This window comes from Mauremys reevesii, linkage group 14, assembly GCF_016161935.1.
Source record: "Mauremys reevesii isolate NIE-2019 linkage group 14, ASM1616193v1, whole genome shotgun sequence".
Classification (NCBI taxonomy): Eukaryota; Metazoa; Chordata; order Testudines; family Geoemydidae; genus Mauremys; species Mauremys reevesii.
Genome location: NC_052636.1, coordinates 16,063,830 through 16,084,855, shown reverse-complemented (window position 1 = coordinate 16,084,855; position 21,026 = coordinate 16,063,830). Strand labels below are relative to the sequence as shown.

General features: G+C 72.5%; 1 protein-coding gene across 4 annotated transcripts in view; it reads right to left on the bottom strand.

Annotated features, from left to right (window-relative positions):
* Nucleotides 1–2,428: 2,428 nt before the first annotated feature.
* STAG3 (stromal antigen 3) overlaps nt 2,429–21,026 on the bottom strand; it is a 34,491-nt gene continuing 15,893 nt past the window's right edge. For 3 of the 4 annotated variants that reach the window (XM_039500098.1, XM_039500100.1, XM_039500099.1), the window contains 15 exons: nt 20,430–20,500; nt 8,890–8,977; nt 8,608–8,688; nt 8,411–8,503; nt 8,126–8,294; nt 7,861–7,994; nt 7,568–7,669; nt 7,255–7,400; nt 6,971–7,099; nt 4,531–4,721; nt 3,437–3,587; nt 3,244–3,351; nt 3,082–3,163; nt 2,768–2,842; nt 2,429–2,679 (listed from right to left, as the gene is read on the bottom strand). In XM_039500098.1, the coding sequence (XP_039356032.1) occupies nt 2,671–2,679; nt 2,768–2,842; nt 3,082–3,163; nt 3,244–3,351; nt 3,437–3,587; nt 4,531–4,721; nt 6,971–7,099; nt 7,255–7,400; nt 7,568–7,669; nt 7,861–7,994; nt 8,126–8,294; nt 8,411–8,503; nt 8,608–8,688; nt 8,890–8,977; nt 20,430–20,500 (1,629 nt within the window). In that variant the 3' untranslated portion in view covers nt 2,429–2,670. The remainder of the gene's footprint in view (nt 2,680–2,767; nt 2,843–3,081; nt 3,164–3,243; nt 3,352–3,436; nt 3,588–4,530; nt 4,722–6,970; nt 7,100–7,254; nt 7,401–7,567; nt 7,670–7,860; nt 7,995–8,125; nt 8,295–8,410; nt 8,504–8,607; nt 8,689–8,889; nt 8,978–20,429; nt 20,501–21,026) is intronic. The other variant, XM_039500101.1, reaches the window with a different exon arrangement.

Here is a 21,026-nt window from a genome sequence, read left to right as displayed (position 1 = left end):
CCGCTGGGTGCGCTACGTGTCACATGGCGACTCCTATGTCATCCCCTCCGAGCCCAGCCCGGCCCCACCGCTGGGTGCGCTACGTGTCTCACAGCGACTCCTACGTCATCCGCCTCTGAGCCCGGCCCCACCGCTGGGTGCGCTACGTGTCACACGGCGACTCCTACGTCATCCCCCTCTGAGCCCAGCCCGGCCCCACCGCTGGGTGCGCTACGTGTCACACGGCGACTCCTACGTCATCCCCCTCTGAGCCCAGCCCGGCCCCACCGCTGGGTGCGCTACGTGTCTCACAGCGACTCCTACGTCATCCCCCTCTGAGCCCGGCCCGGCCCCACCGCTGGGTGCGCTACGTGTCACACGGCGACTCCTACGTCATCCCCTCTGAGCCCGGCCCGGCCCCACCGCTGGGTGCGCTACGTGTCTCACAGCGACTCCTACGTCATCCGCCTCTGAGCCCGGCCCCACCGCTGGGTGCGCTACGTGTCACACGGCGACTCCTACGTCATCCCCTCTGAGCCCGGCCCCACCGCTGGGTGCGCTACGTGTCACACGGCGACTCCTACGTCATCCGCCTCTGAGCCCGGCCCCACCGCTGGGTGCGCTACGTGTCACACGGCGACTCCTACGTCATCCCCTCTGAGCCCGGCCCGGCCCCACCGCTGGGTGCGCTACGTGTCACACGGCGACTCCTACGTCATCCGCCTCTGAGCCCAGCCCCACCGCTGGGTGCGCTACGTGTCTCACGGCGACTCCTACGTCATCCCCTCTGAGCCCAGCCCCACCGCTGGGTGCGCTACGTGTCACACAGCGACTCCTACGTCCTCCCCCTCTGAGCCCGGCCCCACCGCTGGGTGCGCTACGTGTCACACGGCGACTCCTATGTCATCCGCCTCTGAGCCCGGCCCAGCCCCACCGCTGGGTGCGCTACGTGTCTCACAGCGACTCCTACGTCATCCCCTCTGAGCCCAGCCCGGCCCCACCGCTGGGTGCGCTACGTGTCACACGGCGACTCCTACGTCATCCCCTCTGAGCCCGGCCCGGCCCCACCGCTGGGTGCGCTACGTGTCTCACAGCGACTCCTACGTCATCCCCCTCTGAGCCCGGCCCCACCGCTGGGTGCGCTACGTGTCACACGGCGACTCCTACGTCATCCCCCTCTGAGCCCGGCCCCACCGCTGGGTGCGCTACGTGTCACACGGCGACTCCCACGTCCTCCCCCTCTGAGCCCGGCCCGGCCCCACCGCTGGGTGCGCTACGTGTCACACGGCGACTCCTACGTCCTCCCCCTCTGAGCCCGGCCCCACCGCTGGGTGCGCTACGTGTCACACGGCGACTCCTACGTCCTCCCCCTCTGAGCCCAGCCCCACCGCTGGGTGCGCTACGTGTCACACGGCGACTCCTACGTCATCCCCTCTGAGCCCGGCCCGGCCCCACCGCTGGGTGCGCGCCACGTGTCTCACAGCGACTCCACGCCCTCCCCTCTGAGCCCAGCCCCACCGCTGGGTGCGCCACGTGTCTCACGGCGACTCCTACGTCATCCCCCTCTGAGCCCGGCCCCACCGCTGGGTGCGCTACGTGTCACACGGCGACTCCTACGTCATCCCCTCTGAGCCCGGCCCGGCCCCACCGCTGGGTGCGCTACGTGTCACACGGCGACTCCTACGTCATCCGCCTCTGAGCCCGGCCCCACCGCTGGGTGCGCTACGTGTCACACGGCGACTCCTACGTCATCCGCCTCTGAGCCCGGCCCCACCGCTGGGTGCGCTACGTGTCTCACAGCGACTCCTACGTCCTCCCCCTCTGAGCCCGGCCCCACCGCTGGGTGCGCTACGTGTCACACGGCGACTCCTACGTCCTCCCCTCTGAGCCCGGCCCCACCGCTGCGCGCCACGTGTCACACGGCGACTCCTACGCCCTCCCTCTGAGCCCGGCCCCACCGCTGCGCGCTACGTGTCACACGGCGACTCCACGCCATCCGCCTCTGAGCCCGGCCCCACCGCTGCGCGCCACGTGTCACACGGCGACTCTACGCCATCCCCTCTGAGCCCGGCCCGCCCCACCGCTGGATGCGCCACGTGTCTCCCGGCCACTCCTACGCCACCCCCTCTGAGCCCAGCCCGGCCCCACCGCTGGGTGCGCTACGTGTCACACGGCGACTCCTACGTCATCCCCTCTGAGCCCGGCCCCACCGCTGGGTGCGCTACGTGTCACACGGCGACTCCTACGTCATCCCCTCTGAGCCCAGCCCGGCCCCACCGCTGGGTGCGCTACGTGTCACACGGCGACTCCCACATCCTCTGCCTCTGGTCACCCTCAGCAATGACTCTCTCATCCATCTCCCCACCCTGCGTCCCCTGCCCCACAGCATTGTGCAGCGAGTCCTAGTGCGTCCCCTCTCCAAGGCTAGTCACCTCCCTGCACACAGGGGTCTGCCAATAAAGAACTTTATTAATGGGTAGAACCAACCCCGTAACGTGTAACAGCAGCCCGGCCCAGACCCGTCAACCCAGAGTCCCCAGGGTGCTCACCCACACTGGGAACCCGCTCCTGGAGCCGGACGCAATAAAAGTGCAACAGAAAACTAGGCTGGTGTGTAATTCCCTGAGAAAGACCACGCCCAGCGAGTGCCCGGTCCCGGACAGGGGTGGTCTCCAGCGTGCTCCAGCCACATCAGGGATCCTGCGGGGGAGAGATTCCCAGTGAGACTTGGCTCCCCCAGTGCAGCACGGCAGGTGCCCCCCCAGCTCTCACACTTCCCTGCGCTCACCTCGATGCCAAGGATGGAGGAGTCGAAGAGGTCCCGGAGCTGCTCACCCTGGGAGCTGTGCGAGCGGCTCAGCGGCTGGAGAGGAAAACTCCACTGCCTTAGTGCCCTCTGTGCCCCCCAACCCGGAAGCCAGCCAGCGGCCTGGCTGCAAGAGAGAGAGCCCCAGGGGAAGGGGCTGTGGGGGGCCAGGCCCTGAACACCCCGCTGGACGCAGCTCCTGTTAGGCTCATCCCCAGCCAGGCTGCGTGTAAGGGGCCTGCCCCAGTCAGGCCGGGGCTCACAGGCCCTCGACACATCACCAGGGGCCCCCTCACCATGTCCAGGCCCTGGGCATCCTCCTCGTCGCTGCTCTCCTCCGGGATCACCGTCTCCTCCTCCTCGTCCATCAGGCTGAGCCTAGGGGACACAGGGCAGGGTTAAGGGGGCTCCAGCCCAGAGAGGGAGCGCCGCCCCTCAGGACAGCGACGGCTCCTCACCGGTCCATCCTGCTGCCCAGCCCAAGTCTCGAGGTGCTCCGGGGGGCCAGGAGCTGCTGCCGCCGGCCGGGCGATTCTCGGGAGCGCTGGGAGCTGAACCAGGGCTGGCTGCAAGGGACAGGAGGGCCAGAGCAGGTTAAAGTGCCCCCCATTCCCGCTGGCTCTGCTCTGCCTCGCCCCCCATGGGTCTCACCTCTGCATGAAGTCCAACTCGGACCCCTCCTCCTCCTGCAGCTGCGCCGGGCTGCCCGGCTGGCGTCCCCTTTTCAGCGCCGTCGACGTGAGCATCGGGGTCTTCAGGAGGCTGCTCAGCTGGAGGCTGGAATCCCCTGGCTCAGACGAGTCTGCAACAGGAGAGAGACAGAGGCCAGGTGATCCAGACCTGGCGCCAGAGTCACCCCACTGTCCCCTCCCCCCCTACCTGCACCCTGGGTTCCCCCACGGCCCCCTGCTATCCCTGGGCTCTCCCCCACCTCCCAGCTCTGGCTGGCGCCCCCCCAATCCTGACCTGCAGCCCCCCAGGTTCGACAGACCCGCGCCAATGTGCCCGTGTCTCAGTCGAACACAGAGCTGGAAGCGGTCCGGCTCATCGGTGTGCTAGCACTGGCAGCACAGGGGTTACAATGGGAAGGACAGGGAGCTGCTGCCTGCACGAATCTCACATGTACCATCGGTGTCCCACACTGCATGCTTGTGTTTGGGCCTGTGACTGTGGTAGCCGCCTGCCAGGAGAGGACAGTCATTAGTGCTAGGGGCTGGGACAGTGCACCTGGAACTTCCCTGGGGCCTGTCAGCGAGAGGAGACCGCCCCACGAAGGAGAGTCAAGCAGGCGGACTCCTCCCAGCAGCTCAGAACACGCGGCCCTGACAAGGAGCTGATTACCCTGCTTGCACGCTGGGGGCGAAGGGTGTGTGTGTGTGTAGGTGTGACCGGCTTACCCCAGGACACACACAGCTCCATCACCTGAAACCTACCACCGTCACTCACCTGAGTGGCTCTCTGTCGACTTGCTTTAAGCGTGTGAGTAACTCCCGGGTTCACGCAGTCCGTGCGGGCTACAAGCCGCAGGCAGAACTGACCTGGGGAAGGGACTGGCCCTCCGGGAGCGGCAGCAAACTGGACACTGCTGCGATGCTGCGTGCGAGGGACCGGCTAGCACACGGCTAAGCCCCCTGTCCCTGAGGAGCGTCTGTGACTGGCGCTCCCACTCTGGACTAGGCACTGCAAGCAGCGTTACACCTGCTATTTCCCAGCTGGGGCAGCAGCGTGTGCGATTTGTCTCTCACCAGCCAGACGCCTTCTCTTGGCTGCGGAGCCAGGTCTCCTGCGGGGTCGGGGGGCTGCAATCCGGCTGGCGGCGGAGCCCATGTCATCCAGGGACCTCAGCGAGCGGCGATACATCACGAGTGAATTCCAGCGCTTCCCCCTCTGTGGTGGGGAAAGCCTGGCCTGGCAGGTCTGCTCCAGGTAGGACAGGCTGTGGGAGGGAAGGCAGAAGGACATACGAATGGCCATACTGAGTGTGACGAAATGGGGGTTTTCTGGGTTTCCCAGTGGATTGCATGCGGGGGGGGGGGGGGACTCAGTGTCCCCGGGTGTTACTGGTTTAACGAGGGGAGGGGAGAGGGAGTTCGTTGGGACACAGGACCAGAGAGGGAACTTGGGACCCCAGCCAATGGCCTGGAGAAGAGAGATCCGATGACCCGGAGACCCAGCTCAGGAGTTACAGCCGGTTCTGGCCAGTGGGAGGACAATGGGCTGCGGGGAGAGGACCCCGGTGACCTGACCAGCCGGTTCCAGCCAGAGGGGGGCTGAGAGGAGACCCAGGCCTGCCTGTTTACGACCCTGTTTCCCTGGAGAGAAGCCAATGGACAGAGGGGGCTTGGGGCCAAGGGTATCAGTTGCCCAGCTGGGAAGCAGGGGGGCTCAGGGCTGGAGGGGGGAGCAGGCAGAGCCCCCCTGGCTGCAGGGGGACTGGGATGTGCTGGGCTGAGGGAGGCCAGGCCTGAGCCCCGGAGAGTTTCCTGTGCTGGGGTCAACGCTCGATAAACCCTCCTGTGTTACGCTGGCGGAGAATCACTCTGGTCTAGAGATCAGGGTTGCATCAACCCCTTCGGGGGTGAGGAGGCCCGGGGGGTCCAAAACGAGAGGACTCCGGGGGGGGGGGGCACGGCAGAGACAGACGTGCTGAGGCTCAGAGAGGTGCGGCTCCAGGAGGTGGAGGGGCCTGACCCCGAGAGAGAGTGGCCCCCTGAGAAGGGCTGTTGCACTGAAGGAGGCACCCCCCCCCCACGGACCGCACGGGGTCAAGAGCAGGCCCGATCTGCGAGTCTGACACACTCAGTCAGACCAAAGGTCCATCCAGCCCAGTGTCCTGTCTTCCGAGAGCGGCCAGTGCCAGGTGCCCCAGAGGGAACGAACAGAACGGAATCATCAAGTGACCCAGCCTGTCGCCCATTCCCAGCTCCTGGCAAACAGAGGCCAGGGCCCCCATCCCTGCCCAGCCTGGCTAGTAGCCATCGACGGGCCCGTCCTCCAGGAACTGATCTAGTTCTTCTTTGAGCCCTGTTATGGTCTTGGCCTTCACAACATCCCCTGGCGAGGAGTTCCCCAGACTGACTGTGCGTTGTGTGAAAAAATACGTCCTTGTGTTTGTTTTAAACCTGCTGCCTGTTCATTTCATTGGGTGGCCCCTAGTTCGTGTGTTATGAGAAGCAGTAAATAACACTCCCTTATCTACTTTCTCCGCACCCGTCATGATTTTATAGATCGCAATCATATCCTCCCTTAGTTGTCTGTTTTCCAGGCTGAAAAGTCCCTCTCCTCACATGGAAGCCATTCTATACCCCTAATAACTTTTCTTGCCCTTTTCTGAACTTTTTCCAATTCCAATAGATCCTTTCTGCGATGGGGCGCCCCATCTGCACACAGTGTTCCAGGTGTGGGGGTCCCATGGATTTACAGAGAGGCAACAGGATATTTTCTGTCTGATTCTCTCTCCCTTCCCTAATGATTCCCAACATCCTGTTCGCTTTTCCAGCTGCGGCTGCACGTCGAGCGGGTGTTTGCAGAGAACTCCCCACAGTGACTCCAAGATCTCTTGAGCGGTAGCAGCTCATTCGGCCCCATCACTGCACAGGTCGAGTTGGGATGAGTTTTCCAACGTGCATCACTTTGCATTGATCAACCCTGAATTTCACCTGCCAGGTTGTTCCCCGTCACCCAGTTCTGTGAGGTCCTTTGCAGCTCGTCCCAGGCTGCCGGGGACTCAACTATCCGGAGCAGTTTTGTATCATCTGCAGATGTTGCCACCTCACTCTTCACCCTTTATCCAGATGGTTGATGACTCTGTGGCATAGGACGGGGCCCAGCACAGACCCCTGGGGGGGGGCACCACGATTTCCCTCTCCCCACGCTGAAAACTGCCCCTTTGTTCCACCCCTTTGTTTCCTGCCTGTTACCCAGGTACCGATCCAGGAGGGGACCTCCCCTCCTGTCCCATCACAGCTGACTTTGCCTACGAGCCTTTGGGGAGGGGGCTGGGCAAAGGCTTTCTGGGAATCTAAGTCAGTCTATCCACTGGGTCCCCCTTGTCTCCTTGCTTACTGACCCCCTCAAAGGCCGGTAAATCCTTACAGCATGGGGGCCTCTGTAATCGCCCCCCCCCAGCTCTCCTGAAAGCCCAGTTCTCTCCCACCCCCACAGCCCACCACCCTGGGCACTCACAGCAGTTTCTTGTCCGGGCACAGCAGGCGGGGGGAGAATTCGCTCAGCACCTCCAGGAAGGGCAGGTTGAGGGGCCCCAGCTCTGAGCCAGAGGGTGCTGGCTCCTGGAAGGCAAACTTGATGCCAGCCCTGGGCAGGAGAGAGAGAGATGGGGAGCAGGATGGAGGAAGGGGGGGACTCCAGCCCTCCCACCCCCACGTTAAGTGCTGAGCCCAGCGTGCCCCTCCCCAAGTCCTAGAGGCTCCCGGACTCCCAGCATGCCCCCACCCAGCCCCCCGTCTCACTTGTGCAGGGCGACTAGCGCCTGGCGGTTGTGCATCTGGTGCAGGCCGAAGAACAGGGAGAAGCGCCGTGCCAGGTCCCGGATCTCCCGGAAGTCCTCGCCGAAAACTCCGTTGGGGCCCTGCTGCAGCAGCAGCTCTGTCAGCAGCTGCACAGGGGGCAGAGTCTCAGACATGGGGCCGCACGGCAGCCCGAGTCCCATCCTCCAGCCACCTCCCTACACAGACGCACAGGGACGGGCCAACCCAAGGGCCTCCCCATATACAGACTCCCCTCTCCCCCAAGCAGCAGTGGGCACGGGCCCCTCCCCGGTACCTGCTGCAGGCTGAGGAGAAGGGTGCGGGCCCACTCGTCCCGGTCAATCTGCCGCGCCCGGCTCAGCGTCTCCTTGATGATGTCCCCGTAGTCCTTGTAGAACTGGAAGGGAGAGCAGGGTGGTGGGGGCCCCCATGTGCCGGGTGGGTCACAACGCCGGCAGCGGGGAGCCGGGTGCAGCCCCAGAGATTAGAGAGTCCATCCCCGATCTCCACCCCGAGCTCTAGGTATTCAGACACTGGTATGGTAGGTGCGCCCCTGCCCCCCGCCCTGTGGCGCGGGGTCCCCCCCACCTTGGCGTAGTGCTTGAAGACATCAGAGGCGGCGCTCAGCTCCAGCACGTTGTAGATGATGAGTTTGCAGAAGCCGGCCAGCAGGTTGCGCCGTTGGTGTAGCCTCTCGATCTTCCCCTCGCTGTCCTCGTCATCTGCAGAGGACAGGGCGGGGAGTGAGGCTTTTGCCCCGCAGATCCCTCTCCCCATTTCTCTGTGCCCCCCACCCTCAGCCCTCTCTCCCGCCCTCGCCCCCTGCCCCCAGCCCCATGGGGTGAGTACGCACCGCTGCCCACAAGCTCGGCGTGGTGGAAGACGTGATCCATGAGGAATCCGGCCAGCTGGGACTGCAGGGCGACGTCAGGCCGGTACACCAGCAGCTCCAGCGCCGCCTGCTCGCCTCGAGCCAGCTGCGGGCTGAACACCAGCAGCAGGTCACTCAGCAGCACGAAGGCCTGGACAGACAGAGGCAGAATGAGCACCCCACAAACAGCGCTGCTGGGGGGGCTCCCACCCCCCCCCGAGCTGCAGCCTGTCCAGCCCTCGGCACCAGCCCTTGTCCACCTCTCACCTGCTCTTGGACGCTGGAGTCCACGTCGGTCAGGCAGCTCTGGCAGAGGGAGCAGAAGGAGGCGACTTTGTGCTTCAGGGCCAGCAGCTCCTTCTGGGGTAGGAGCAGAGGAGGCTGTGAGGGGCAGGGACCCAGAGGCAGAGCCAGGGATGACCCCCACCCCGCCCTTCTCGGCAGGGACTCCCCATCGGCCTCACCTGCGCAGGGACGGTGCCGGAGACACGAGCCAGCTCCCAGAGGATGCCGAAGTGGAGACAGGTCATGGTGGGGATGACCACCTGCAATGGAAGCCCAGAGTGAGAATGTGGGGCTGCAGGTCCCCCCCAGTCCCAAGCTGCCCCATTGCATCGCTGCTTCCTGTGCCTCCCCTTCCCGGGTCCAGACAAGGGCATCCTCTGCCCACAGCCCCCCACGCTGCCTGGGTTCCCTGCTGTGGGGAGGCGGCCAGGCTCCTGGCTCCCCGAGAGGCCCCCCAGTACCTGCTTGGGGACCTCGCCTGTGTCCACAGCTCGCTGGAGGAGGAGGCTGCAGGGCTCAGAGAGCTTCCATGGGGTCAGGTCGTGAGCACTGCAGAGAGAGAGAGAGAGAGCGCGCATGCCTCGCTCATGGGGGCGTCCTAGCCCCCCACTCCCCTCCCACTGCAGGGCAAGGACGAAGGGACCCATGCGGCCAGACAGCAGGCGGAGCAGGGAGATGGGACGGGACGGGAAGGGCGGCGCTGCGTGACCGGCCCCGCTGCCCAGGCGGAGCGGGGAGATGGGACGGGACGGGAAGGGCGGCGCTGCGTGACCGGCCCCGCTGCCCAGGCGGAGCGGGGAGACGGGACGGGAAGGACGGTGCTGCGTGACCGGCCCCGCTGCCCAGGCGGAGTGGGGAGACGGGACGGGAAGGGCGGCGCTGCGTGACCGGCCCCGCTGCCCAGGCGGAGCGGGGAGACGGGACGGGAAGGGCGGCGCTGCGGGACCGGCCCCGCTGCCCAGGCGGAGCGGGAGACGGACGGACGGGAAGGGCGGCGCTGCGTGGATCGCCCCGCTGCCCAGGCGGAGCGGGAGACGGGACGGAAGGAAGGGCGGCGCTGCGTGATCGCCCGCTGCCCAGGCGGAGCGGGAGACGGGACGGGAAGGAAGCGGCGGCGCTGCGTGATCGCCCGCTGCCCAGGCGGAGCGGGAGACGGGACGGAAGGAAGGGGCGGCGCTGCGTGATCGCCCCGCTGCCCAGGCGGAGCGGGAGACGGGACGGAAGGGCGGTGCTGCGTGGCCGCCCCGCTGCCCAGGCGGAGCGGGGAGACGGGACGGGACGGGAAGGGCAGTGCTGCGGGACCGGCACCGCTGCCCGCGCGGAGCGGGAGACGGACGGAAGGGAAGGGCGGCGCTGCGTGACCGGCCCCGCTGCCCAGGCGGAGCGGGGAGACGGGTCGGGAAGGGCGGTGCTGCGTGACCGGCCCCGCTGCCCAGGCGGAGCAGGGAGACGGGACGGGAAGGGCGGTGCTGCGTGATTGGCCCCGCTGCCCAGGCCGAGCGGGAGACGGACGGAAGGAAGGGCGGCGCTGCGTGATCGCCCCGCTGCCCAGGCGGAGCGGGAGACGGGACGGGAAGGGCGGCGCTGCGTGATCGCCCCGCTGCCCAGGCGGAGCGGGGAGACGGGACGGGACGGGAAGGGCAGTGCTGCGTGACCGGCCCCGCTGCCCAGGCGGAGCGGGGAGACGGGACGGGAAGGGACGGGCGGCGCTGCGTGACCGGCCCCGCTGCCCAGGCGGAGCGGGGAGACCGGACGGGAAGGGCAGTGCTGCGTGACCGGCCCCGCTGCCCAGGCGGAGCGGGGAGACGGGACGGGAAGGGAAGGGCGGCGCTGCGTGACCGGCCCCGCTGCCCAGGCGGAGCGGGGAGACGGGACGGGAAGGGCGGTGCTGCGTGACCGGCCCCGCTGCCCAGGCGGAGCGGGGAGACGGGACGGGAAGGGCGGTGCTGCGTGACTGGCCCCGCTGCCCAGGGGGAGCGGGGAGACGGGACGGGAAGGGAAGGGCGGCGCTGCGTGACCGGCCCCGCTGCCCAGGCGGAGCGGGGAGACGGGACGGGAAGGGCGGCGCTGCGTGACCGGCCCCGCTGCCCAGGCGGAGCGGGAGACGGGACGGACGGACGGGCAGTGCTGCGTGGCCGCCCCGCTGCCCAGGCGGAGCGGGAGACGGACGGGAAGGGCGGTGCTGCGTGACGCCCCGCTGCCCAGGCGGAGCGGGAGACGGACGGGAAGGGCGGTGCTGCGTGACCGCCCCGCTGCCCAGGCGGAGCGGGAGATGGGACGGGAAGGGCGGTGCTGCGTGGATCGGCCCGCTGCCCAGGGGAGCGGGAGACGGACGGGAAGGGCGACGCTGCGTGATCGCCACGCTGCCCTGGGGGAGCGGGGAGATGGGACGGGAAGGGAAGGGCGGCGCTGCGTGACCGGCCCCGCTGCCCAGGCGGAGCGGGGAGACGGGACGGGAAGGGCGGTGCTGCGTGACCGGCCCCGCTGCCCAGGCGGAGCGGGGAGACGGGACGGGAAGGGAAGGGCGGTGCTGCGTGACCGGCCCCGCTGCCCAGGCGGAGCGGGGAGACGGGACGGGACGGGAAGGGCGGCGCTGCGTGACCCGCGCCGCTGCCCGGGCGGGGCGGGAGATGGACGGGACGGGAAGGGCAGGGCTGCGTGACCGGCCCCGCTGCCCAGGCGGAGCGGGAGACGGACGGGAAGGGCGGCGCTGCGTGGACCGCCCCGCTGCCCAGGCGGAGCGGGAGACGGACGGGAAGGGCGGCGCTGCGTGATCGCCCCGCTGCCCAGGCGGTGCGGGGAGACGGGACGGGAAGGGCGGTGCTGCGTGACCAGCCCCGCTGCCCGAGCAGGGAGATGGGACGGGAAGGGCGGTGCTGCGTGACCGGCCCCGCTGCCCAGGCGGAGCGGGGAGACGGGACGGGACGGGAAGGGCGGCGCTGCGTGACCGGCCCCGCTGCCCAGGCGGAGCGGGGAGACGGGACGGGAAGGGCGGTGCTGCGTGACCGGCCCCGCTGCCCAGGCGGAGCGGGGAGACGGGACGGGACGGGAAGGGCGGCGCTGCGTGACCGGCCCCGCTGCCCAGGCGGAGCGGGGAGACGGGACGGGAAGGGCGGCGCTGCGTGACCGGCCCCGCTGCCCAGGCGGAGCGGGGAGACGGGACGGGAAGGGCGGCGCTGCGTGGATCGCCCGCTGCCCAGGCGGAGCGGGAGACGGGACGGGACGGGAAGGGCGGTGCTGCAGATCGCCCCGCTGCCCAGGCGGAGCGGGAGATGGGACGGGAAGGGCGGTGCTGCGTGGATCGCCCCGCTGCCCAGGCGGAGCGGGAGACGGGACGGGAAGGGCAGCGCTGCGTGATCGCCCCGCTGCCCAGGCGGAGCGGGAGACGGGACGGAAGGAAGGGCGGTGCTGCGTGATCGCCCCGCTGCCCAGGCGGAGCGGGAGACGGACGGGAAGGGCGGCGCTGCGTGATCGCCCGCTGCCCAGGCGGAGCGGGGAGACGGGACGGGAAGGGCGGCGCTGCGTGACCGGCCCCGCTGCCCAGGCGAAGCGGGGAGACGGGACGGGAAGGGAGGCGCTGCGTGACCGGCCACGCGGCCCAGGCGGAGCGGGAGACGGGACGGGAAGGGCGGCGCTGCGTGATCGCCCCGCTGCCCGGAGCGGGAGACGGACGGGAAGGGCGGCGCTGCGTGGCCGCCCCGCTGCCCAGGCGGAGCGGGAGACGGGACGGACGGGAAGGGCGGCGCTGCGTGGCCGCCCCGCTGCCCAGGCGGAGCGGGAGACGGACGGGAAGGGCGGCGCTGCGTGATCGCCCGCTGCCCAGGCGGAGCGCGGAGCCGGGACGGGAGGGGCGGCGCTGCGTGACCGTCCCCGCTGCCCAGGCGGAGCGGGGAGACGGGACGGGAAGGGCGGCGCTGCGTGACCGGCCCCGCTGCCCAGGCGGAGCGGGGAGACCGGACGGGAGGGGGGGGGCGCCGCTGCGTGGCCGGCCCCGCTGCCCAGGCGGAGCGGGGAGACGGGACGGGACGGGCGGCGCGGCGTGATCGCCCCGCTGCCCAGGCGGAGCGGGAGACGGGACGGGAAGGGCGGCGCTGCGTGATCGCCCGCTGCCCAGGCGGAGCGGGGAGACGGGACGGGAAGGGCGGCGCTGCGTGACCGGCCCCGCTGCCCAGGCGGAGCGGGAGACGGGACGGACGGACGGGAAGGGCGGCGCTGCGTGGATCGGCCCCGCTGCCCAGGCGGAGCGGGGAGACGGGAAGGGAAGGGAAGGGCGGCGCTGCGTGGCCGCCCCGCTGCCCAGCGGAGCGGGAGACGGGACGGGAAGGGCGGCGCTGCGTGGCCGCCCGCTGCCCAGGCGGAGCGGGAGACGGACGGGAAGGAAGGGCGGCGCTGCGTGATCGCCCCGCTGCCCAGGCGGAGCGGGGAGACGGGACGGGAAGGGAAGGGCGGCGCTGCGTGATCGCCCGCTGCCCAGGCGGAGCGGGAGACGGACGGGAAGGAAGGGCGGCGCTGCGTGATCGCCCCGCTGCCCAGGCGGAGCGGGAGACGGACGGGAAGGGCGGCGCTGCGTGGCCGGCCCGCTGCCCAGGCGGAGCGGGAGACGGGACGGGAAGGGCGGCGCTGCGTGACCGGCCCGCTGCCCAGGCGGAGCGGGAGACGGACGGGACGGGAAGGGCGGCGCTGCGTGGCCGCCCCGCTGCCCAGGCGGAGCGGGAGACGGGACGGGAAGGGCGGCGCTGCGTGGCCCGCTGCCCAGGCGGAGCGGGAGACGGGACGGGAAGGGCAGCGCTGCGTGGCCGCCCCGCTGCCCAGGCGGAGCGGGAGACGGGACGGAAGGGCGGCGCTGCGTGATCGCCCCGCTGCCCAGGGGAGCGGGAGACGGACGGACGGGAAGGGCGGCGCTGCGTGGCCGCCCCGCTGCCCAGGCGGAGCGGGAGACGGGACGGAAGGGCGGCGCTGCGTGGCCGCCCCGCTGCCCAGGCGGAGCGGGAGACGGACGGGAAGGGCGGCGCTGCGTGATCGCCCCGCTGCCCAGGCGGAGCGGGGAGACGGGACGGGAAGGGCGGCGCTGCGTGGCCCCGCTGCCCAAGCGGAGCGGGAGACGGGACGGGAAGGGCGGCGCTGCGTGGCCGCCCCGCTGCCCAGGCGGAGCGGGAGACGGACGGACGGGAAGGGCGGCGGCGCTGCGTGGCGCCCGCTGCCCAGGCGGAGCGGGAGACGGACGGGAAGGGCGGCGCTGTGGACCGGCCCGCTGCCCAGGCGGAGCGGGAGACGGACGGGAAGGGCGGCGCTGCGTGATCGCCCCGCTGCCCAGGCGGAGCGGGGAGACGGGACGGGAAGGGCGGCGCTGCGTGACCGGCCCCGCTGCCCAGGCGGAGCGGGGAGACGGGACGGGAAGGGCGGCGCTGCGTGACCGGCCCGCTGCCCAGGCGGAGCGGGGAGACGGGACGGGAAGGGCGGCGCTGCGTGGCGGCCCGCTGCCCAGGCGGAGCGGGAGACGGACGGGAAGAAGCGGCGCTGCGTGGCCAGCCCCGCTGCCCAGGCGGAGCGGGAGACGGGACGGGAAGGGCGGCGCTGCGTGGCCGCCCGCTGCCCAGGCGGAGCGGGAGACGGACGGACGGACGGGAAGGGCGGCGCTGCGTGGCCGCCCCGCTGCCCAGGCGGAGCGGGAGACGGAAGGGAAGGAAGGGCGGCGCTGCGTGGCCGGCCCCGCTGCCCAGGCGGAGCGGGAGACGGACGGGAAGGGCGGCGCTGCGTGACCGCCCCGCTGCCCAGGCGGAGTGGGAGACGGACGGGAAGGAAGGGCGGCGCTGCGTGACCGCCCCGCTGCCCAGGCGGAGCGGGAGACGGACGGGAAGGGAAGGGCGGCGCTGCGTGGCCGGCCCGCTGCCCAGGCGGAGCGGGAGACGGACGGGAAGGGCGGTGCTGCGTGATCGGCCCCGCTGCCCAGGCGGAGCGGGAGACGGACGGGAAGGGCGGCGCTGCGTGGCCGGCCCGCTGCCCAGGCGGAGCGGGAGACGGACGGGAAGGGCGGCGCTGCGTGACCGGCCCCGCTGCCCAGGCGGAGCGGGGAGACGGGACGGGAAGGGCGGCGCTGCGTGACCGGCCCCGCTGCCCAGGCGGAGCGGGGAGACGGGACGGGAAGGGCGGCGCTGCGTGACCGGCCCCGCTGCCCAGGCGGAGCGGGGAGACGGGACGGGAAGGGCAGTGCTGTGTGACCGCCCCGCTGCCCAGGCGGAGCGGGAGACGGGACGGGAAGGGCGGCGCTGCGTGATCGCCCCGCTGCCCAGGGGAGCGGGAGACGGGACGGGACGGGAAGGGCGGCGCTGCGTGACCGCCCGCTGCCCAGGCGGAGCGGGAGACGGGACGGAAGGGCGGCGCTGCGTGACCGCCCCGCTGCCCAGGCGGAGCGGGAGACGGACGGGAAGGGCGGCGCTGCGTGGCGCCCGCTGCCCAGGCGGAGCGGAGAGACGGACGGGAAGGGCGGCGCTGCGTGGCCGGCCCCGCTGCCCAAGCGGAGCGGGAGACGGGACGGAAGGGCGGTGCTGCGTGACCGGCCCGCTGCCCAGGCGGAGCGGGAGACGGGACGGGACGGGAAGGGCGGCGCTGCCGGCCCCGCTGCCCAGGGGAGCGGGAGACGGGACGGGACGGGAAGGGCGGCGCTGCGTGGATCGCCCCGCTGCCCAGGCGGAGCGGGAGACGGACGGGAAGGGCGGCGCTGCGTGATCGCCCCGCTGCCCAGGCGGAGCGGGAGACGGACGGGAAGGGCGGCGCTGCGTGATCGGCCCCGCTGCCCAGGCGGAGCGGGAGACGGACGGAAGGGCGGTGCTGCGTGACCAGCCCGCTGCCCGAGCAGGGAGATGGGACGGGAAGGGCGGTGCTGCGTGGCCGGCCCGCTGCCCAGGCGGAGCGGGAGACGGACGGGGCGGGAAGGGCGGCGCTGCGTGGCCGCCCGCTGCCCAGGCAGAGCGGGAGACGGACGGGAAGGGCAGTGCTGTGTGACCGGCCCCGCTGCCCAGGCGGAGCGGGAGACGGGACGGACGGGAAGGGCGGCGCTGCGTGGCCGCCCCGCTGCCCAGGCGGAGCGGGAGAGGGGACGGGAAGGGCGGCGCTGCGTGGCCCCGCTGCCCAGGCGGAGCGGGAGACGGGACGGGAAGGGCGGCGCTGCGTGCGCCCGCTGCCCAGGCACAGCGGGAGACGGACGGGAAGGGCGGCGCTGCGTGGATCGGCCCGCTGCCCAGGCGGAGCGGGAGACGGACGGGAAGGGCGGCGCTGCGTGACCGGCCCGCTGCCCAGGCGGAGCCGGGAGACGGACGGAAGGGCGGCTGCCCACGCTGCCCAGGCGGAGCGGGAGACGGGACGGGAAGGGCGGCGCTGCGTGATCGCCCCGCTGCCCAGGCGGAGCGGGAGACGGGACGGGAAGGGCGGTGCTGCGTGATCGCCCCGCTGCCCAGGCGGAGCGGGAGACGGACGGAAGGGCGGCGCTGCGTGGCCGCCCCGCTGCCCAGGCGGAGCGGGAGACGGACGGAAGGGAAGGGCGGCGCTGCGTGGCCGCCCGCTGCCCAGGCGGAGCGGGAGACGGACGGACGGGAAGGGCGGTGCTGCGTGACTGGCCCCCGCTGCCCAGGCGGAGCGGGAGATGGGACGGGAAGGGCGGTGCTGCGTGGATCGCCCCGCTGCCCAGGCGGAGCGGGAGACGGACGGAAGGGCGGCGCTGCGTGGCGCCCCGCTGCCCAGGCGGAGCGGGAGACGGACGGAAGGGAAGGGCGCTGCGTGATCGCCCGCTGCCCAGGCGGAGCGGGAGACGGGACGGGAAGGGCGGCGCTGCGTGATCGCCCCGCTGCCCAGGCGGAGCGGGAGACGGGACGGGAAGGGCGGCGCTGCGTGATCGCCCGCTGCCCAGGCGGAGCGGGAGATGGGACGGGAAGGGCGGCGCTGCGTGATCGCCCCGCTGCCCAGGCGGAGCGGGAGACGGACGGGAAGGGCGGCGCTGCGTGGCCGCCCCGCTGCCCAGGCGGAGCGGAGAGACGGGACGGGAAGGGCGGCGCTCGTGACCGCCCCGCTGCCTGCGGAGCGGGAGACGGGACGGGAAGGGCGGCGCTGCGTGATCGCCCCGCTGCCCAGGCGGAGCGGGAGACGGGACGGACGGGAAGGGCGGCGCTGCGTGACCGCCCCGCTGCCCAGGCGGAGCGGGAGACGGGACGGAAGGGCGGCGCTGCGTGATCGCCCCGCTGCCCAGGCGGAGCGGGAGACGGACGGGAAGGGCGGCGCTGCGTGGATCGCCCGCTGCCCAGGCGGAGCGGGAGACGGGACGGGAAGGGCGGCGCTGCGTGACCGGCCCCGCTGCCCAGGCGGAGCGGGGAGACGGGACGGGAAGGGCGGCGCTGCGTGACCGGCCCCGCTGCCCAGGCGGAGCGGGGAGACGGGACGGGAAGGGCGGCGCTGCGTGGATCGCCCGCTGCCCAGGCGGAGCGGGAGACGGGACGGGAAGGGAAGGGCAGTGCTGCGTGATCGCCCCGCTGCCCAGGCGGAGCGGGAGACGGACGGGAAGGGCGGCGCTGCGTGGCCCCGCTGCCCAGGCGGAGCGGGAGACGGACGGGAAGGGCGGCGCTGCGTGACCGGCCCCGCTGCCCAGGCGGAGCGGGGAGACGGGACGGGAAGGGCGGCGCTGCGTGACCGGCCCCGCTGCCCAGGCGGAGCGGGGAGAAGGGACGGGACGGGACGGGAAGGGCGGCGCTGCGTGGCGCCCCGCTGCCCAGGCGGAGCGGGAGACGGAAGGAAGAAGGGCGGCGCTGCGTGGCCGCCCGCTGCCCAGGCGGAGCGGGAGACGGGACAGGAAGGGCGGCGCTGCGTGACCGCCCGCTGCCCAGGCGGAGTGGGGAGACGGGACGGAAGGGAAGGGCGGCGCTGCGTGACCGCCCCGCTGCCCAGGCGGAGCGGGAGACGGACGGGAAGGGCGGCGCTGCGTGGATCGCCCCGCTGCCCAGGCGGAGCGGGAGACGGGACGGGACGGGAAGGGCGGCGCTCGTGGATCGCCCCGCTGCCCAGGCGGAGCGGGAGACGGACGGAAGGGCGGCGCTGCGTGACCGCCCCGCTGCCCAGGCGGAGCGGGAGACGGGACGGAAGGGCAGCGCTGCGTGACCGCCCCGCTGCCCAGGCGGAGCGGGAGACGGGACGGGAAGGGCGGCGCTGCGTGATCGGCCCCGCTGCCCAGGGGAGCGGGAGACGGACGGACGGGAAGGGCGGCGCTGCGTGATCGCCCCGCTGCCCAGGCGGAGCGGGAGACGGGACGGGAAGGGCGGCGCTGCAGGATCGCCCCGCTGCCCAGGCGGAGCGGGAGACGGGACAGGAAGGGCGGCGCTGCGTGATCGCCCCGCTGCCCAGGCGGAGCGGGGAGACGGGACGGGAAGGGCGGCGCTGCGTGACCGCCCCGCTGCCCAAGCGGAGCGGGAGACGGGACGGGAAGGGCGGTGCTGCGTGATCGCCCCGCTGCCCAGGCGGAGCGGGAGACGGACGGACGGGAAGGGCGGCGCTGCGTGATCGCCCCGCTGCCCAGGCGGAGCGGGAGACGGACGGGAAGGGCGGCGCTGCGTGGCCGCCCCGCTGCCCAGGCGGAGCGGGAGACGGGACGGGAAGGGGCGGCGCTGCGTGGCCGGCCCGCTGCCCAGGCGGAGCGGGAGACGGGACGGGAAGGGAAGGGCAGTGCTGCGTGATCGCCCGCTGCCCAGGCGGAGCGGGAGACGGGACGGGAAGGGCGGCGCTGCGTGATCGCCCCGCTGCCCAGGCGGAGCGGGAGACGGACGGGAAGGGCGGCGCTGGATCGCCCCGCTGCCCAGGCGGAGCGGGGAGACGGGACGGGAAGGGCGGCGCTGCAGGATCGCCCCGCTGCCCAGGCGGAGCGGGAGACGGGACGGACGGGACGGGAAGGGCGGCGCTGCGTGATCGCCCCGCTGCCCAGGCGGAGCGGGGAGACGGGAAGGGAAGGGCGGCGCTGCGTGATCGCCCCGCTGCCCAGGCGGAGCGGGAGACGGACGGAAGGGCGGCGCTGCGTGATCGCCCGCTGCCCAGGCGGAGTGGGGAGACGGGACGGACGGGAAGGGCGGCGCTGCGTGACCGGCCCCGCTGCCCAGGCGGAGCGGGGAGACGGGACGGGACGGGCAGGGCGGTGCTGCGTGACCGGCCCCGCTGCCCAGGCGGAGCGGGGAGATGGGACGGGACGGGCGGTGCTGCGTGACCGGCCCGCTGCCCAGGCGGAGCGGGAGATGCGACGGAAGGGCGGCGCTGCGTGGCCGCCCCGCTGCCCAGGCGGAGCGGGAGACGGACGGGAAGGGCGGCGCTGCGTGGCCGCCCGCTGCCCAGGCGGAGCGGGAGACGGGACGGACGGGAAGGGCGGCGCTGCGTGATCGCCCCGCTGCCCAGGCGGAGCGGGAGACGGACGGGAAGGGCGGCGCTGCGTGACCGCCCGCTGCCCAGGCGGAGCGGGAGACGGGACGGAAGGGCGGTGCTGCGGATCGCCCCGCTGCCCAGGCGGAGCGGGAGACGGACGGGAAGGGCGGCGCTGCAGGATCGGCCCCGCTGCCCAGGGGAGCGGGAGACGGGACGGGACGGGAAGGGCGGCGCTGCGTGACCGGCCCCGCTGCCCAGGCGGAGCGGGGAGACGGGACGGGACGGGAAGGGCGGCGCTGCGTGACCGGCCCCGCTGCCCAGGCGGAGCGGGGAGACGGGCCGGGCAGGGCGGCGCTGCGAGACCGACCCCGCTGCCCAGGCGGAGCGGGAGACGGACGGGAAGGGCGGCGCTGCGTGATCGGCCCCGCTGCCCAGGCGGAGCGGGAGACGGGAAGGGAAGGGCGGCGCTGCGTGATCGCCCGCTGCCCAGGCGGAGCGGGAGACGGGACGGGAAGGGCAGTGCTGCGTGGATCGCCCCGCTGCCCAGGGGAGCGGGAGACGGGACGGGACGGGAAGGGCGGCGCTGCGTGGCCGGCCCCGCTGCCCAGGGGAGCGGGAGACGGACGGGACGGGAAGGGCGGCGCTGCAGGATCGCCCGCTGCCCAGGCGGAGCGGGAGACGGGACGGACGGGAAGGGTGGCGCTGCGTGACCGCCCCGCTGCCCAGGCGGAGCGGGAGACGGACGGACGGGCGGCGCTGCGTGACCGCCCGCTGCCCAGGCGGAGCGGGAGACGGACGGGAAGGGCGGCGCTGCGTGATCGCCCCGCTGCCCAGGCGGAGCGGGGAGATGGGACGGGAAGGGCGGCGCTGCGTGACCGGCCCCGCTGCCCAGGCGGAGCGGGGAGACGGGACGGGAAGGGAAGTGCTGGGCTCCGTGACCAGCCCCGCTGCCCATGCGGAGCGGGAGATGGGACGGGAAGGGAAGGGCGGTGCTGCGTGACCGGCCCCGCTGCCCAGGCGGAGCGGGAGACGGAAGGGAAGGGAAGGGCAGTGCTGCGTGACCGCCCCGCTGCCCAGGCGGAGCGGGAGACGGGACGGAAGGGCGGTGCTGCGTGACCGCCCGCTGCCCAGGCGGAGCGGGAGATGGGAAGGGAAGGGCGGCGCTGCGTGACCGCCCCGCTGCCCAGGCGGAGCGGGAGACGGACGGAAGGGAAGGGCGGCGCTGCGTGACCGCCCGCTGCCCAGGCGGAGCGGGAGACGGGACGGACGGGAAGGGTGGCGCTGCGTGATCGCCCCGCTGCCCAGGCGGAGCGGGAGATGGGAAGGAAGGCGGCGCTGCGTGACCGCCCCGCTGCCCAGGCGGAGCGGGAGACGGGACGGGAAGGGCAGGCAGTGCTGCGTGACCGCCCGCTGCCCAGGCGGAGCGGGGAGACGGGACGGGAAGGGAAGGGCAGTGCTGCGTGACCGGCCCCGCTGCCCAGGCGGAGCGGGGAGACGGGACGGGACGGGACGGGACGGGAAGGGCGGTGCTGCGTGACCGGCCCCGCTGCCCAGGCGGAGCTGGATGTGGGGACGGGACGGGACGGGACGGGACGGGACGCAGGCTGGCACTCACTTATGGAGGATGGAAATGCGCTTCAGCGTGGCGGCCATGCTGTAAACCTCGTCTTCGTCCAGGTACGAGGCCTGAGGGGGGGAACAAGACATCTCAGCAGGGCAGGCCCCAAGTACCAGTCCTACAGCACCCGCAGCAATCCCTGAGCGCCTGGTACACCCCCTCCCACATGCCCTGAGCACCTGGTACCCCCAAACCCCGTAACACGCTATATACACCCCACTCCGAGAGCCTGGCCCCCCAACCCCCAGTGCCTGCAATAACGTGCCCCATACACCCCGCTCCCCGAGCGCCTGGCCCCAGTGCCTGCAGTAACGTGCCCCATACACCCCGCTCCCGAGCGCCTGGCCCCACCCCAGCGCCTGCAGTAACGTGCCCCATACACCCCGCTCCCGAGCGCCTGGCCCCACCCCCAGCGCCTGCAGTAACGTGCCCCATACACCCCGCTCCCGAGCACCTGGCCCCCAGTGCCTGCAGTAACGTGCCCCATACACCCCGCTCCCAGCGCCTGGCCCCCACCCTCCAGCGCCTGCAGTAACGTGCCCCATACACCCGCTCCCGAGCGCCTGGCCCCACCCCCAGCGCCTGCAGTAACGT